The sequence below is a fragment of the Coptis chinensis genome, unplaced genomic scaffold, assembly GCF_015680905.1.
Source record: "Coptis chinensis isolate HL-2020 unplaced genomic scaffold, ASM1568090v1 utg920_pilon_pilon, whole genome shotgun sequence".
Taxonomy (NCBI): domain Eukaryota; kingdom Viridiplantae; phylum Streptophyta; class Magnoliopsida; order Ranunculales; family Ranunculaceae; genus Coptis; species Coptis chinensis.
In genome coordinates this window covers 106,858-123,615 of record NW_028238193.1, presented here as the reverse complement: position 1 = coordinate 123,615, position 16,758 = coordinate 106,858, and the positions used below count along the sequence as shown (strand labels likewise).

The 16,758-nt window shown below is 37.0% G+C and overlaps 2 protein-coding genes across 5 annotated transcripts; one reads left to right on the top strand and one right to left on the bottom strand.

Moving 5' to 3' along the window:
* Positions 1-239: 239 nt before the first annotated feature.
* SGS3 (XS domain-containing protein / XS zinc finger domain-containing protein-like protein) lies at positions 240-10,142 on the top strand. Its single transcript, XM_086588464.1, has 6 exons — positions 240-327; positions 3,354-4,434; positions 4,944-5,238; positions 8,119-8,363; positions 8,590-8,747; positions 9,471-10,142. Exons 2-6 carry the CDS (start codon positions 3,373-3,375, stop codon positions 9,694-9,696), a joined length of 1,986 nt encoding a protein of 661 aa, XP_086444590.1. The 5' UTR covers positions 240-327; positions 3,354-3,372; the 3' UTR covers positions 9,697-10,142.
* An 819-nt stretch (positions 10,143-10,961) lies between these two features.
* On the bottom strand, positions 10,962-16,235 carry LOC147472636 (RNA-binding (RRM/RBD/RNP motifs) family protein). 4 transcript variants are annotated; one of them, XM_086588469.1, is made up of 6 exons: positions 15,809-16,235; positions 15,431-15,563; positions 14,593-14,731; positions 13,715-13,751; positions 12,896-13,172; positions 10,962-12,327 (listed from the first exon to the last, which is right to left on the bottom strand). In XM_086588469.1, exons 1-6 carry the CDS (start codon positions 15,989-15,991, stop codon positions 12,302-12,304), a joined length of 795 nt encoding a protein of 264 aa, XP_086444595.1. In that variant the 5' UTR covers positions 15,992-16,235; the 3' UTR covers positions 10,962-12,301. The 4 variants fall into 4 exon arrangements, with proteins under 4 accessions (XP_086444595.1, XP_086444593.1, XP_086444592.1 ...); XM_086588467.1 differs by having other exon boundaries at positions 10,962-12,307; positions 15,809-16,221; XM_086588466.1 differs by having other exon boundaries at positions 10,962-12,307; positions 14,587-14,731; positions 15,809-16,177.
* Positions 16,236-16,758: the final 523 nt, after the last annotated feature.

The following is a 16,758-nucleotide window of genomic DNA, read 5'->3' as shown; positions in this document are numbered from 1 at the left end:
TAAAAAAAAACACACGATACGGAATCCAACATCCCGTCTGAAGTTCACAATTCAGCCACTATTTCGGTTGAAGATTTCACAGGTTTCATTCTGGTTTTGACTTGGGAAAATAGTCACTTACATATTCACTTTTGCATTAGGCAAAAATTTTAAATCATTTGGAGGTGAATATTTTCACATTCCCACCATATCTACCAGAACCATTTTATTCATTTTATGCACATTGAGTGTATCATGGAACAAGGTTATAGAGAAACCGGACTCAAAAATAAATAGTGAGGTGAAGCCATTCAGCATTTCTCTGTTTCAACAAACATCGTTAATCAGGTACGTAGCATGTGATCCTACTGAACCAATCATCTGTCCTATAATAATGCCACACACACCACATGACCACAATGCGAATACTTCAAAGAAGAAAAAAAAAAAGTTCACCACTCCAATGTACAAGATTGGGTGTGTTAAAAGTTCAAAATTTGAACAAATACGAGTCGGTCTAACTTATAAGACTAGAGAAGTAGAGAGTAACTGACTCCATTTCTAGTAATTGATTCATTTTATTAACCAGAATGAAACTTGTATGTGGAGTCCAGAGAGAGAGAGTGCTATAAAAGGGGGGAGTAGTAGTAAGAATTGGTTCATGCTTTCCTTATTTGTCCACCACTTTTCTTCCTCTTCTTCACTCAACTCACATTTTCCTTTCTTCTTCTCTCCGCAAACACTAGTAACTTTTCTGTCTTAGTTCCGTTATTCTATCTCATTTTCCGGTCATATCGGTCGGAAAGTTTTCGTTGTTTCTCTAGGTGAGCTTCTCTCTGTTTTATGTTTCTTTAAAGCTTTGTTTGTTATGTTCTCATTTCCTGTTTGCATTGTACTTGTTGTTTTTACTATTCACTGTTTAGTCTCTGTTTTCTTCCAAATATTTGTTCATCTCTTGTGAAAACATGTTGAATCGGTTTCATTAACTTCATAGATCGGTTGTTTGTGGTATAGTTTAGGTTGTAATTGAATCTATCACTTTATTTTTGTCTGATTTGTATATATATATATATATGTGCATGGTTTGATCTATATTTCTCCACTGGTTTTACTTTTCATTTGGGATTGTCGTTTTCTGGTTGTAATGTGAGTTCATAGAATATTTAAAGTTTTAGTTTCATGAAACTTGCTGCATGTTGGAGTTTTAGCTTGTAATAGCAGGGCTATTTTTGCTTATTTGAGTTTTTGATTGTTGTGTAGTTGTTTTTGTAACCTCATTTTGACTGCTCATCTAAGAGTATACTGTTTATCAGCTCTAGATGGAGTTAAAGAGGTGATATAGTTTCTATGTCAGATGTCTAGCAGCTAAGATGAGAGATTGATGATGAAAACGTTATTTGTGTATACTGTGGTGCGCGAGTGCAGTGTGTGTGTGTGTATTTGTAGGAGCTCATGTTCTTGGCCAGTTTTTCATAACTTTGTGGTATTGTAGGATTTATAGTACAGAGTTACACAAATTAATATGTTCCACAAGACTTGCAAGGAATAGATTCTATTTTCAAGAACTATTTCATAACCTTTGTTATGTTGAAAGCTTGGATGTTCTTTTTCTAATATGAGGGAAACTTGTAAATATGAGAATGTTGTGCCCTAGTCAGATTTTAAAGTTATCTAGTGTATGCAAACCAACACATACTTTAGTGGTCCTCCAAGCAAAGTATGCTAACTACTATATGAAGCCTCAGGGCTTTTATAAAATCTTGAATCTGTTTTTAACCCCTTGCTCTGTTTTTTTAATCAATACGGTTGTCCCAATTATGTATTTTCAGCTAGCTTTATAGACCCAAGTATGTTTTGAAGGAGTGGCGAGTATTTTGACTGTTGAAACCCAAGTCTTACACATCACATGAATACTTGATATGTGTGTGTCTGTATGTTCATCTGCTAAGTATTACCCTCTGTAAATTGTGCATGCCTTGACTTGTCTTCAATCATCATATGGTTTCTCATTATGGTTGTCAGAATTTCTTGGAGATGTATTATAGGGTTAGAGTGTAGCTATTCCTATCTATATCCAACTTGACCTCTAAGTTTCTATAAGAAACGAGAACAGAAAACCATGTTCAACCATAAAACGTTTATACCTAGAGCTGAAGTTTTGGAACTAGAGATTTATGTCTGTACTGTAATCGTGGGACTAGTTAGCACTTACCCTCAACACTCAAACAAGTTCCGATTAGTGAAATTATATTAAAACAGTGTTGTCAAGATGTATGTTGTCGATTCTTAGGCATGATGTTACATAATAACCCATGTAGCAATAACCCTTCATATTGTTTATTAAAAATAATGTGTTTGGCATTTTTGGATGAGGGTTTTTCTATCGACGCTGCCTTTTCTCCATTTGTCTGTTATTTTATTGTGATATCTCCATAACAAGCATAAGTGCATGCGTTTTATAGGTCTTGTATGGTACCTGTTTTTATTGCTATTTCTCATGTTTTCCTTTTAGTGTTTTTACCTTAACTTCTATTGCACTTTTTGGTTTATTTGCCATTTCCATGTTCTCTTTATTTACTTTCTGGTTGTTTGGATTTTTAAATCTCATGTTCAAATTGTTAGACAGAAATGCCTTATCAGTTATCAGTAAATGTTGTTTAACCAATGTGGAGATGTTACATAAACAAAAAAACTGCAAATACAAGTAAAAGTAATATATGTAAAGGAAAACGTGAGAAATGATAATGAAAAATATATTTTTCCTCTTTTGGGTGACTCACTGGCATTCAGCCACTAACTTTATGTAATTCTGATGCTGACCAAGGTTTCTTCTAAACTTTTGTTTTTTCGTTTTTTTTTTTTTTTGTTGTTGTTGTTGTTGTTGTTGTTGTTGTTGTTGTTGTTGTTGTTGTTGTTGTTGTTGTTGTTGTTGTTGTTGTTTTAATATGAAAATGATACAAAACATCTTATGAAATGTTGCATAGAGAATTTTTTTTGACCGAAAGGTCTGTTGGAAGAGCAAATATCATGACAGGAACCTTGTCTTTTAGTGGGCTGATCTATGTGTAACTTTTGGTTCTTAACTGCTAGACAAATTTCTTGTGCCATCTGGCCCTAATATGTTGCCTCTATTCTATATATATATATATATATATATCTGTTCTGGGTTGTAAATTTGTAACTAGATAATTCTGTTCTAAATAAATGCTTAGAACTTAAAATTTTGTTTTCTTGTATCCCATTATTATTTTTTGATTGGTGTTCAATTGTTTATTCCAACTTAATCAGTAGTCGTTTGATTCATCTCGATATCCTCACTTGGTTGCTCTTGAGTTTTGAATTTTGAACTGGAGTTTTTCAATGAAATGTTGCAGGAGGTTTACACCATCAAAGATGAGTTCTGGAAGAGGGGTTGGGAAGTTGTCTTTTGTTGTTCTTAGTGATTCACCATCATCAAAGGGAAAAAGTGTTCTCTCTCAATATGGAGATTCTTCTGGAGACTCAGGTGCTACTAACGCCAGCTGTAAGGTTGACCAACTGAGTCATGACATGGCTGACATAAGCCTTGGTTCTAACGACGACGGTAACTGGGAGAAATTTTCGAAGAAATCAAAGAACCAGGGTGGTGGTTTTGTGAAACAATGGGGTTCCCAGTGTTCCAATCCTAATGCTTGGGGTCACCCTAATGTGGTACAAAAACTTGGTATGAAGGGTAACAGCGGAACAGGAAAGGCTCCCGCTGGTGCTCGGCCTTCCACAATTGCTGACTATAACAGAAACTATGGGAGGGGAAATGTAATGCCCCATCCATATAATAGGAGCTTGGAGAATATGGCACCACCTGGTGTTATGCAGCCTCCACTACAACATGGATGGCAGCAGGGTGCTAGAGCTTGTTTCCCCGCTGCTGGTCTGGGTCAAGAATCTGGCGGAGGAGAAGACTCTGGATCTGATACTGGTGGTCATCAACATGAAAGCGATATTGATGATGATGATGATTTAATTGAAGATGACGACGATGATGATCTCATGAGTGATGACTTTGATTCTGATGAGAGCACGAAGAGTCATGAGACCAGGAAAAAGCACAAATGGTTCAAGACTTTCTTTGAAACGTTGGATAAATTGACCATTGAACAGCTGAATGAACCATCCCGACAGTGGCACTGTCCAGCATGCAGGAATGGTCCGGGCGCCATTGAATGGTATAAAGGACTGCTGCCTTTAATGGCACATGCAAAAACCAAAGGATCAACACGTGTGAGAGTCCACCGCGAGCTTGCCGAACTGCTAGATGAGGAGCTGATCCAAAGGGGAACGTCTGTAATACCATCTGGTGAAGCATTTGGGAAATGGGAAGGTTTGCGTGAAACAGTATCTGATCGTGAGATAGTATGGCCTCCAATGGTTGTGGTCATGAACACCCAACTTGAAATGGATGAGAATGAAAAGAAGGTATGAGTTTTTTAACTTTTCATCAAAGTGCTAGTAGTTTATCAATATTTTTCCAGTCTATTTTAAAATCCTGTGTTCGTTTGGTGATTTTTAATGAGATTAGTCAACTCGAGGTGGACTTTGTCCATTAGGGGACGTCTCATAAGAATTATATAACAGAAATTACATTGTGTTTGGTAACCACGATAAAAAACAATTTATATACTGGGTTGGAAAATGAATTATCTAGAAGATACATCAAGTACATGAACTGGTGCAAGGCCTTTTGGATCTAAAAGATATATTTGTTAGTACTTAACCAGAGTTGGTCTATATGTTTGATATTCTACATGATGTGCCTTTGACCTCATGATGCTTTGTTTCCTGACAAATCCAATAGAATAGAATAAAATCCTATGATAAGACAACTTCTTGTATCTATCTGCTGTTCTTTAGCTGATAGTTGTTGTAAAATACTTTTTCCTTTTACTGCTGTATCTCATATTTGTTTTTGTAAAATGCAATTTCAGTGGCTAGGGATGGGTAATCAAGAGTTACTCGATTACTTCAGTTCATATAAAGCGGTAAAAGCTCGTCATTCATATGGACCGAAAGGGCACAGGGGAATGAGTCTCCTTCTGTTTGAGACCGCTGCAATGGGCTATCTGGAGGCAGAGCGTTTGCACAAGCATTTCGCTAATCAAGGAACTGACAGACACGCATGGGAGACCAATCATGTACTCTTCTACCCTGGTGGGAAGCGTCAACTATATGGTTATATGGCACGCAAAGAGGACATTGACAATTTCAACTGGCACTGTCAAGGTTCTGTTCATAACTTGAAACCTGTGTGTGTGGTTTGTGCAAATGCACTTAGGTCTTTGTGTTTCTGATGTAGATTTATAAGCGGAAGCGATTAAGAAGAAGAAATCTACAACTTATATGAAAAACAATTAAGAACCCTAAAATAAAAAAAATAAAAAATCTCTTTTATTGACTATGAGAAAGAAAATCACTACTAAATATCAACTCCCTGAAACCCTAACCATAAGCCCTTATTTATATAAAATAACAATAAAGCAGCAACTAAACTAGTGGGCTCACTGCCCATGGGCTTGACCACCGAACCTTGAAAGAAACAAACTCATATTCTACATTATTTTCTCCAGTTTGAAAAGAACTCATTTCGAGTTTGTATACGCAATTGACTGATGAAATTCACTGTAGCTGACGCCCATCACTCTCCAATTGTTCAAACGAATTCGACCTCGAATTTTGCCCAGATAATTACTCACAAGAAGAAGAATGCACCATAATGTCTAGAAATTTGCAAAATCACCATATGCAAAGCAATGCAAGTAGAAAGATGTAAAACCACCCACATGATTTCTCCTTTCTATGAAAATACTACCACTTCCCAAAACAGAAAATACGCATACCTCCAATTGTAACTTTAGATGGACAGAACTAAAAAGCCTTGTATAATTAATATCAAAATCCTCCCAAACTGGATTGACATACTCAACAAAAAGATTTTCAGACAAAGGAGTAGTGACACAAAATTCAGATTCATCTGCTCCGTATTCATCAAATATTGGTGGAGTATCTAAAAAACTATCATGTTCCTCTTCTAGACAAACATAAAAAATAGGAGGAGAATCCCAATCAACACAGTTTAACTCCATATTACAGCCCTCACCAACAAATAAATCCTCAGTAAAAGAAGTAGAATAAGCCATAACGGGCATAAAAGTGGATGCATCATGGTTGGCCACTGTAGGGCTTGGTGCGGCTTGAACATGGCTTACTGTCTCGATTTCTATCATATTTATTTTTCTCATGTGATGTAAGAGAGAAAAACATACTAGATTCCCGTGCTTCAGCCAAGAATGTGGTACACATAGTGGTTTCTATATCTGGTGGTTTGAGCGGTTCCAAGATTAATTTCCTGCTGTTATGTAAGAATGAGTGAGTGTTCTTGGTGCCATCATGAATACTCCTGTGATCAAACTGCCAAGGTCACCCTAGTAGGAGATGACAAACGTCCATTGGAAACAATGCACATTAATGTATCTTCATAAGGTCCTATAGTCAGTGGAACTAAACATTGATAATTGACTGCCACTGGATCTCCCTTTTTAAACCATTGGATAGAAAATGGTTTAGGATGTTTAGTGGTTTGTAGTCCTAGTTTATCGACCATCTCTTAGAAAACTAGGTTATTAGTAGAACCACCATCAATAACAACAGTACACAACTTACCTTTACTGATACATCTGATTCTGAAATAGAATGGCGCTTCCATGTCTCCTTATCACCCTCCCCAATGATCATTGCTGGTGTTGCAACTAAGGAGAAGTGTATTGCTGACATTACTGGGGATTGTGCGTGTTTCTGTTTGGGACTTCTAACAGATGATTGTTTTTGCATAGGTATAGTTGGTGTTGTGTTATCAGCCCGTGGTGTATCCCACAAAGGCTCACCACGATTATGATTAGGAGTATCCCAGTCAATTGAAACGCTAGTACCCCATCCTACATCCCAGCCGTCTTCATAAAATTGATTTAACTCTGATTCTGTCATGTCAGTCAGACCTATCGACATAACTTTGTAAAGATTGAAACTTTAATCTTTAGAAGTAAAGATAATCGGTTTTTGACTTTGAAAGAAGAAAAATTGAATCTCCGATGAGAAAAGAAACAAAATATTGAAATTTAATTTTGGGTGAACAGTAACACTATGAACAATATCGGTGAATAGTGTTATCGTAAACAGTACCCGATGAACAGTAATACACAAATTTTCTCAAAAACACGAAAAAGAAGAAATAAAAAAAATTGGATTTTATTCAGGAACGATTCGTGTTCTGATACCAGATTTGATGTAGATTTATGAGTGGAAACGATTAAAAAGAAAAAATCTACAACTTATATGAAAAACAATTAAGAACCCTAAAATAAAAAGTCTTTATTGACTATGAGAAAGAAAATCACTACTAAACATCAACTCCCTGAAACCCTAACCATAAGCCCTTACTTATACTAATAACAATAAAGCAGCAACTAAACTAGTGGGCTCACGGCCCATGGGCTTGACCACCGAATCTTGAAAGAAACGAACTCATGTTCTACATCAGTTTCTGCTTGCATGACCACTGATTTCTTCAGTCGTAAGCTTGGTAGCTTACCACACCTGTTTTATATAGATAGGACTGACAATATACTATGTTGAGTCTGTTTTTCATTGTCCTGATAACTGATATTTGTAGGAAGTTGGTTCTTATTCTATTTCTCTGTCTTTTTGTTAGCCTGCCTTGTCATACTTCTTTTGGGTAAGTAACTTTGTTATTCTTGCTTTCACTAAAACAAGAATAATCATAATACTGCTACCACCCCATCACGATAAGCACAGACATAGACAGATAAGACGGAAAATATATAGATAATATGCATATTTGAATTATTGATAATGTGTTGAAGGTTGAAAACCGTCTTGTTGTTGTTTCGTGTTAGCTGCATCTTTGTTCAGTGACTTATAATATGCATATTGAATCAGTTGGGACAGGTGCTCCTGTTCATAATGTTTGTGTGTTGGCATGGCGATTTAATATATATAGTCAGGGCCTCGGCTTGCATGTTATAATCTAGATCTAGTCAATTTACTGCTTCTTATGATCTCACAATCCTGTCTCATTCTCTATATAAGGTAAAACAAAGTTAAAGTTTGAGATGAGATCATATCAAGAGATGGTAGTTGGGCCGATGAAAAAGATGAGCGAGGATAACCAGCAGCTGGTCTGGTTGAAGAACAAAATTGCGAGAGAGCAGAAGCATTCAAAGGCTTTGGAAGAGTCTTTCGGCGTGGTGAGTGCAAAGCTGCGGAAAACTATGGAAGAGAACAGAATTGTGAGGCAGAGGACCAAGATGCAGCATGAACAGAACAAGGAGGAGGTAAAATTCTGTCCTTTAGTGAATCTATTGTTTTATTGTAGTTCTAGTTATTAAGCGGTGTAGTACAGCAGGAGTAAGGAAGTTATATTAAAGATCTTTGGTCTTGTGAACCGTTGGTTAGCACTATAGAATTGATTGTTGGCTGATTTGTAGGCTTTATTGTTTGTGTCCATTATCTTTCTAATCTATTCTACCATTTTTTACTTTTTGAATTGAATATCTGTAGATGGATTATCAAGAGCAATTCTTTAAGGATCAAATGCGCATCATTCACCAAACCCTTGAGGACAAAGAAAGAAACTTCGAAGAGCTGCTGCAAGAAGAAAGAAAGAAAGTGAAGCAATCCACTGCAAATCTCAAAACTCAGGAGGATGACAAACTCAGGTAGTTACCACTCCCCTAGTTTTTCAAGTTTTCCATGACATCTGCTTCACTTGTCCACCATTTATATACCAGTTTTGATGTTTAGATTGAGTTTGCTGTCATTTTCTAGTAGTATTCGTCATAAGAGGTCTTCTTGGTATGACACCTAAGGTATCAGATGAAATGTCTATACTTGTTTAGTATGTCACCATTTTATTGGCCTTCACCTTGGTATTTCATAATTGCAATGCTAGATTAGTTATAGATGGACAATTTAATGTTTGCGATGTAAAGAAGAGGAGTTACGACACTGAACATGCTTAAAACATGAAAATCGATGGAAATGAGGAGTGGAGCTGGTCTCAGGTACTACTATGTCTCAACGTCAAACACATGCTGATTCACTTTTAAAAAAAATTATGTAGTATCAATGTTTATTTTAGAGAAAACTGCATGTATGATACTTAGTAAGTCCTTGGGGCTTTGAAGTCACGGTTCACGTAAATTTGATATGCGAATTTCAGTTATCATCCGATTTATACCGTAGATATTGGTTCTTATTGAATATGCGAAGGCAGTCCACATTTGTGTATATGGACTGGAATACCCACTAGTCTATTTACTAAGATTCATTGTTAAGAGTTAGCACTTGGCAGTGGTTATTTGGAAGGGTGCATGTAGGCAATATTTGGTATATATTATATTGCTCCGTGTTGAATTCCATTATATCTTCCATATTTTCAGGCGTGAGGAGATTGCTAATTTCATACAATCACAAGCCAAGGGCATCAAAGAGTTTGAAGCGGAAAGGGAGAAACTGATTAAGATGCATGAAGACAGGAAAGCTGAGATAAAATGCAAGTACCTGGAAGAAGAACTAGAGTTGGAAAAGGAATTTGAAACTTCTCTGACCAGGCTTATGGATCAATATGCCCCTCATTCCTCTGAAGTTCCCACCACTCCCTTTTAGGCTGATACATGAAAATAGTTGAGGACACTAGGAGTTTCTTGTTCCTTATCCTTGACCTCAAATATACAGAGTTAGTGGTGACTGACAGGTAGATCTTTACCATGACCACTTTTGAAGTGTAGACTCCACATAGGACAGGTAGATCTTTACCATGACCCCTTTTGAAGTGTAGACTCCACATAGGATTTAGGAGTATATCAAACTTATGGAACATGGAGTTTAGAGTGATTGATTGAGACAACGTTATTGTACTTCTAGTTGTTCACTTCAGTTCAACTATAGGCCTTACTGAAGACTTAGTTGTGAAATTTATGCCCCTTATTATTTGCTGGTTTTCAAAGATTACTTGGTAAACTAAAACAGGTTGACTGCAAGCTGATGATTCAGCCTGGATTTTCATTGGCAACAGTGTGTATGCATGACTTAAATAGAAGTTTCATTAAGAAGATGGCTTGTTAAGAAGTGCATTCTAGCATGTTTCAGTCCTTTTGAGTGTAAGTAACAGTGCTTTTTCATGCTGCACCTCTCTAGCACACTGAGGCATTTGTTGGTGTTAATAGCATACATGTTCAAGGATTTTGGAGTCATCCAATTAATGGCATATTAATTGGGATTGATGAATATGTAAGCAAGCAATCCAAGTTAATGTCGGTTATTCGATTGGAATGTCTACTAGCTAGTCTCTTTTGGCAAGACCTAGCTTTGGGAGTTCATCAACCTGAAAAATGTGCACCTACATTTAAACTTTACACGTTTCTTCGGCTGATCATGTTTTACTTCCATTGATACCAAAGCTGTCCGACTAAACAGTTTACTAGTTAAAATATTGCCCCATTGCCATTCCCGGTAAGTTAACATCCGTTCTCAATTCTCTAACCTTTGTTTGTACATCACAATCCTTGGTAAAACAAAAATTTCCTAAACGCAGTTCATGTTATTTGACATGAAGGTTGTGTGCTTCCTCGGGACAGCAGTGTTCCAGAGTTCTTCATAGGTTTCACTGTTCTTAGTAGGGTTTGAATATGAAAATGCTCTTATAGCTATGGAATTAAACTGTAAACTCCCAAAGAACACAGACTAGGTGTAAACTCCCAAAGAACACAGACTAGGTGTAAACTCCCAAAGAACACAGACTAGGTGCGTTCAATTAGGATTCAACACCCATAGTTCATAGGCCAATTAAATTCTAACAATAGATGTACACGACCAGTTAAAAGATTCATTTCGCTCATTTGTTCACTGCAGGTATCTCAATACACACCATGTCGAGAGCAATGGATAACCTTTCTACTCAGAATAAAGCAAGTAGCATAGATGAAAATAAGAAAAACAGTCTCCAAGTGATTCGCTACTGCAACATCCACAATAGCCCAAGGTACTGAACTACATATGCCTTGTTATTACAATCCAAAGCTTAGCATTACACATATATAATCAAAGGTCTTCTTACTGTGAATTGCTCATCAGAGAGAACTGGGGGGGGGAGATGATTGACCTACATGATGTTGATGACCTTGGTCCTAACCATGGTTTGATTGGAAGTTTGGTGGAGATGAACCCAAGAGACCCAAAATATACCTCAAGGGGGTAACTCCATCATTTTGATTGAAGTTCCAGAGAGAGGGAGAGAGAGAGAGAGATTCCTACAAGTCAGAAGATCAAACTCCAAATCCATTGTGGAGTTCTTTCATGGTTGATGACAAGGAGGTGACAAGCTAAATGTCAAAAACAAACATTATAGCCCCTCCTCTAACTAAAAGCTAATTCGTGCCAAAACTTCCATAGTTTGTAGTCACGATGTAAAATGTACAAAACAACTACCACAAGTATGTGAGTCAGTAGGATTTGCTTCCCTTCCAAGGGAAGATGGGTGGTTACACAGATCGATTATATGACTAGTGTTAATCAAGGTTGGTAAGATGCTTTAAGACACTTTTCGCTCATTTAAAACACCTAGCTACCTCTAAGGCTCACCTAGTTATCACAAGAAACTAGGGCATCCCATGTCCTAGCAACTTGAACACAGCTACTTCTAGGATTGAACTTGAAACAAAGGAGTAGGGCATTCCATGCCCTTGGTTTGCTAAACACACTCTTCAACATATTAGAGGTGTTTAGCTACAATTAGATGACTTGCCATTTGTGTTGTTGAATTTACATTGTGCAAAGTCCAAGTTAGAGGGATGTTGCTTAGCCTTCATATAGGCTAGCCAAATATTAGATGGTATGTATACATGTTTCGGTTCTATGCAAAGAATCCGACAAACTTGTATTGGTGCTGTTTAGCTCATCTTGAGCCAAAACGCATGCAAGGAAAGACGCCCATTTTGTTTTTATGACATGAAGAGAGAGAGTTCAAGTCCTCTCTTCCCAACATTTGAGAGATGATTTTACTTAATCCCTATGGGGGACTAAAAGTGGTGACAAGAGACCCCTCAGATCCTTCCACACTCTTGGGCTTCTGTTAGAGAGAAAGAAAGAGAAGGAGAATGAGAGAATTTTAACCATGGTTAGGCCGAAGGTTGCTCAGATAGTGTTGGAGTGAAGTGTGTTGGAATGATTCTGTAGGGAGGGACTGGAACAGTTGGAGTAGTGAGAGCCATGGTCACGCCTGTTGTAGAGTAAAACACACTGTTAAAAGACATAATTAGTACCAATTGGGAAGGCCAGTAATCTTCATCATTAAACTAATTTCTAAACTGAAAACAACTTTGTGAATTTGTGAGCATCTTAAGTACTCTTAATACATTGTAAACGACAAGAAAATATGGATTTATGATGCTAGTGATTTTACTCCACCGTAATGGAATCTTTAAATGGCCCCAACTACTAGGACCACACTTTGGCATAAGCAAAGTAACAGGAAAACAAGATCATGTCTGATCACAGTTTCTAATTCTTGTCCCTGGCATATCCAACCACAGGCTCAACTTAAAGGAATGAATTTGCAGTTTGTGCCCACCGTCAGAAGACCAGAATTAGAAAATCAGAAAATCTTGCCAAAATGTTGTGAAGATTTGAATCTCAAAGCATTCATCCTCACATTTATTTTCTCCATTCTATTAGTCTTAACATTTTTTTTTATTGCATACCATTTTCTTGTAAGTTAATTTCTTCTAGTTGAGGGTGTATGGGTTATGTTGGTGTCATTTTCCTTGATGTAAAGGCCACAAACAAAGGAGAAAGTAATGGAACAAACCTGCTTGGGTAGGTGCAGTAGGCCCAAGGGACATGGTTCCGCCATAGTGGGGTGTAAAACCGGTTGAGTTGATGGTTGAGTAGGGATAGAGGTGGTGGGGATACTGCAAGCTGTAGCCCTGCCCGGTGGTGTATGCAGATGTGTTCCCACCATTTCCCTGCCCAAACTGAAGATATGGGTAGTAGGCTGCCGTGGCCCCTGTCATCATCCCATTGCTTCCTCCTCCATACATGGGGTATTGCGTTGCTGCCCCTCCTCCGTATACGTTATAGTAGCTCTACATAAACCATGTAATTGAAAACAGAAAAAAAGGTTTCTCTTAATAAATAAAAAACAATCAATTTTTTTTTTCATCATTCCTGCTTTCTTAGAAATAAATAAGGATGTTCCTGGTTTCATTTCCTTCCCAGGAAAACTACTCATGTGAATGTGTGATTGTGTGACCAGTGACCAGCAGGCTACGGGGCATCTTCATTTTTATTTCAAACCATCACATTATCACATATATTTTTTTCCCGATTAACTCATATTATCACATTCAGAGCTTTGGTACGACGTACACACTGGGGCACTGCTCCATGGCTAGTGCCTTTAGGCTTTAGTAACTTTGGAGTTAAGAAGAAAACTACTTTTACTGACATTATATAGCCCAATAATATGTGTTTTAAAATTCTAATTTGGAAAAAGATCGATTACTTAATCCCAATCGCTAAAAGGGCCAATTCCACTTTTTATTTTCGGGTAACATTCGGGTAACATGGAACAAGTAGTATCAATTTGAAGTAGACAAAAGCAAAGAAAGGGGTCGGAAGCACAAACCGTAGGATAACTGTAGTCAGGCGAGTATGAAGAGTACCTGAAATTTTGTGACAAAAAATGGTTAAATTAATCAGAAGTTGGAACTTTCTAGATCAAGTTTTATGCGCACATTTGTTCTTTATGACAGGTAGAACTTATTAGATAAAATTTTATGCTCACATTCGGACTTTATCACGTGACTGTAATATGCAGCTATATAAGGCTATGGCAAACCAGTCACGCGTGCTAATTTTCACATGCAGGTGGTCAAAGCCTTTTCTTCTACAACTTGTGCATGGAGTGTCATACGCATGCATGAAGAAGCAGGGACATATTTTACTCTCTCTTTTTTTTTATCAAAAAGCTGCTGCCATATTGCATGAAATGCGTGGGAGATAAAAAAGAGAATCCGAGTTACCACCGAGTTAACTCGGCCTGAGTTCCAACTTTTCCAAGAGAGGGCTTTTTAAGTCTATAATTTTATGTTTCATATTTTCATGTAGGTTGCGGCATTGCAAGTAATTAACCATAGCAGCATAAATTCGAGCCATAACTCCATAAGTATATCATAAACTTACAACGAGCTAGCTTGATGAGAGACAGAAAAAATGGCCTTTCTAAATGTACGTGGTAAAAATTAACTTTGAGAACAAATCACAAATGCCCTTAATGGTACCGAACTACCGACAGTGATCAAGTCATTGATCCGAAGTCAAAACTGTATGTATATAAGTGTGATGTACTCATGTACCGTGCTTTAGAGATGCTCGTGCTGTCATGGGTAACGAACTAACGATGGTCATGAGCTTTTACTAAGGAATTGAGAACGTATAATTGTAAATGAACTGGCAATGCACGTGCAACTTCCTAATAACAGACTTATTAAAGCTCACCCATACACATTATAGGGAATTCCTTGTTGGATGGCATAATGAGGGAAGGTTGCTGCAGAAGCGAAAGTTGCTGATCCCACCCCACCACCTTGAAGGCCCCCAGTTGAATGAAAAGAGTTCATCACCCTGAAATTCCTGGCCCCACCTGGTCATCAAATTGTATCAAGTATTCGTCATATACACCTATATGGTACGAACATCAGCAAAACCATATAGTAATCAAACTGAAGGAATTGAAATGTACTCAGCTTCTTATCATCGTTTACATTGTCTATCTCTAAATGGATTTTTAATGTTTATTTTACCTTGTCCAATACTTCCATTGTAAGAAAATATTCCTTCTTGCACAACTACCAAGACAATATATAGCATAACTAACATTCACTGTGCTAGTCATCTAATCTTCAAGACTTCAACCAAATCCAAAGGCTTGCAAATCAATGGATCATGCAAAGGATGTATGTATTCCCAATAACTCTATTTTGATACTATATAGTTCAATCCAACCATATATACAAAAGTTGTTGCTAAAATGTGTGCGTGTAACTAAGTTATTATATATATACTAACATATACTAGCTCAATATAAACGATCCAATACGTAGACACTGATCACATACAAATAGTTTTCTCTAAAATTGAAAACTCCTATCTATCATGTATAGTTAGCTAGACCAGAAAATTTGTCCCTAACTTTATTTGATTCTTTTGGTACGGTCTTTTCTTATTTGCATCATTGCATGCCCGGTTTCAATTGTATATATGTTTCAAGTAAGGAAATGTGACCCTTGAGCATAAAGATTTTAAAACAAAGAAGTAATATATATATATATATAGATGATACCTTGTTTAGGTGTTCCGGGTCTGGATTTTTGAACACCCAAAGATGCCAGATTGCAATTAGCCCTCCTCCCATCAATCACAGGAGAAGGATCCACACATGCCCTCATGGCAGCTTCTTGTTCCCGAAAAGTGACCTGAAATAAAAAGTTTATTGAAATATATATAAATATTGGATCTTTGATTCTCTTCTTCCTCTAGATCCTTAACGTACATGAATATATTCACGTAACATCAACCCTTTAATAATTCACAAGTTTATTATTACACACATAAGATAAGATCCAATGGATTATATTGCATGTAGCAGTAAAAAAACATGGTAAAACCAGGCACTACAATAGTAGAGAAAACGAACGTAATGAAAAATGAAAAAACTTACAAATCCATAGCCTTTTGATCTTCCAGTGTTCTTGTCAGTGATGACAACAGCCTCTAAAATCTCACCAAACTGTTCAAAATATTTTCTCATGGTCTCCCTTTGTGTTTCCCAAGCTAAACCACCAACAAACACTTTAGTGTAAGTGGTATCTCCAAATTGACTTGCTAAATTTGCTGGAGTCATCTTTTCTTTTGATCCTCTAGACCTATGACTTACCTTCCAAAACTTTGATGAGCTAGCTAGATGTACGTACGTACCTAGTGCTATAAAAACTGATCTACAATGAAAAAACCAACTAGATCTAGAGGATCATCTATAAGAAAAGGAAGGAGGGAAGCTATTCAAGATCAGACAATTAGGTTAGAAGAGAAAAGAAGAGGAGAGAGAAAGGGAGGGAAGAAAAAAGAAAAGCTAAAGGTAGGAAAGCGAAAGACCCTCATACACTATGCAGACATGTATTATATACATCATTTTTTTTTTTTTAATATTGCAACCTTGCATTATTATTAACAGTTAATTTACTACTATAGCCTCCGTTATCAACAGTTATCTCTACCTCGGAAGTCCGTAATCACTAGTGGCAAAAACGGAACGCATGATTTCTACTTAAATCACGGGGTACATTTTCTGGACTTCTGGGTTTGGTTTTATGCAAAATTTTAGTGGCAAACATTCTTGTTTTTTTCAGTGAGAAAGCATATGGCGTCTTATGTAATCTGCAAAAGCACCTTCTTTTGTTTATTTTTTTTTCTTAAAATCCGTACAATATTACTTCAAAAGAAGATTACAAGAGTCCAGAACGTTTCAAAATCAGAGACACTGTTCATAGTTATTGGTATTCACTCACATCAAAGTTTGTTGGTAGCTCTAATTATCTCACCAAGACATCAAAATATTAGCAGATTATACAAGACTGCAGTAGTGCAGTTGTTATTATACATTTTAGTACA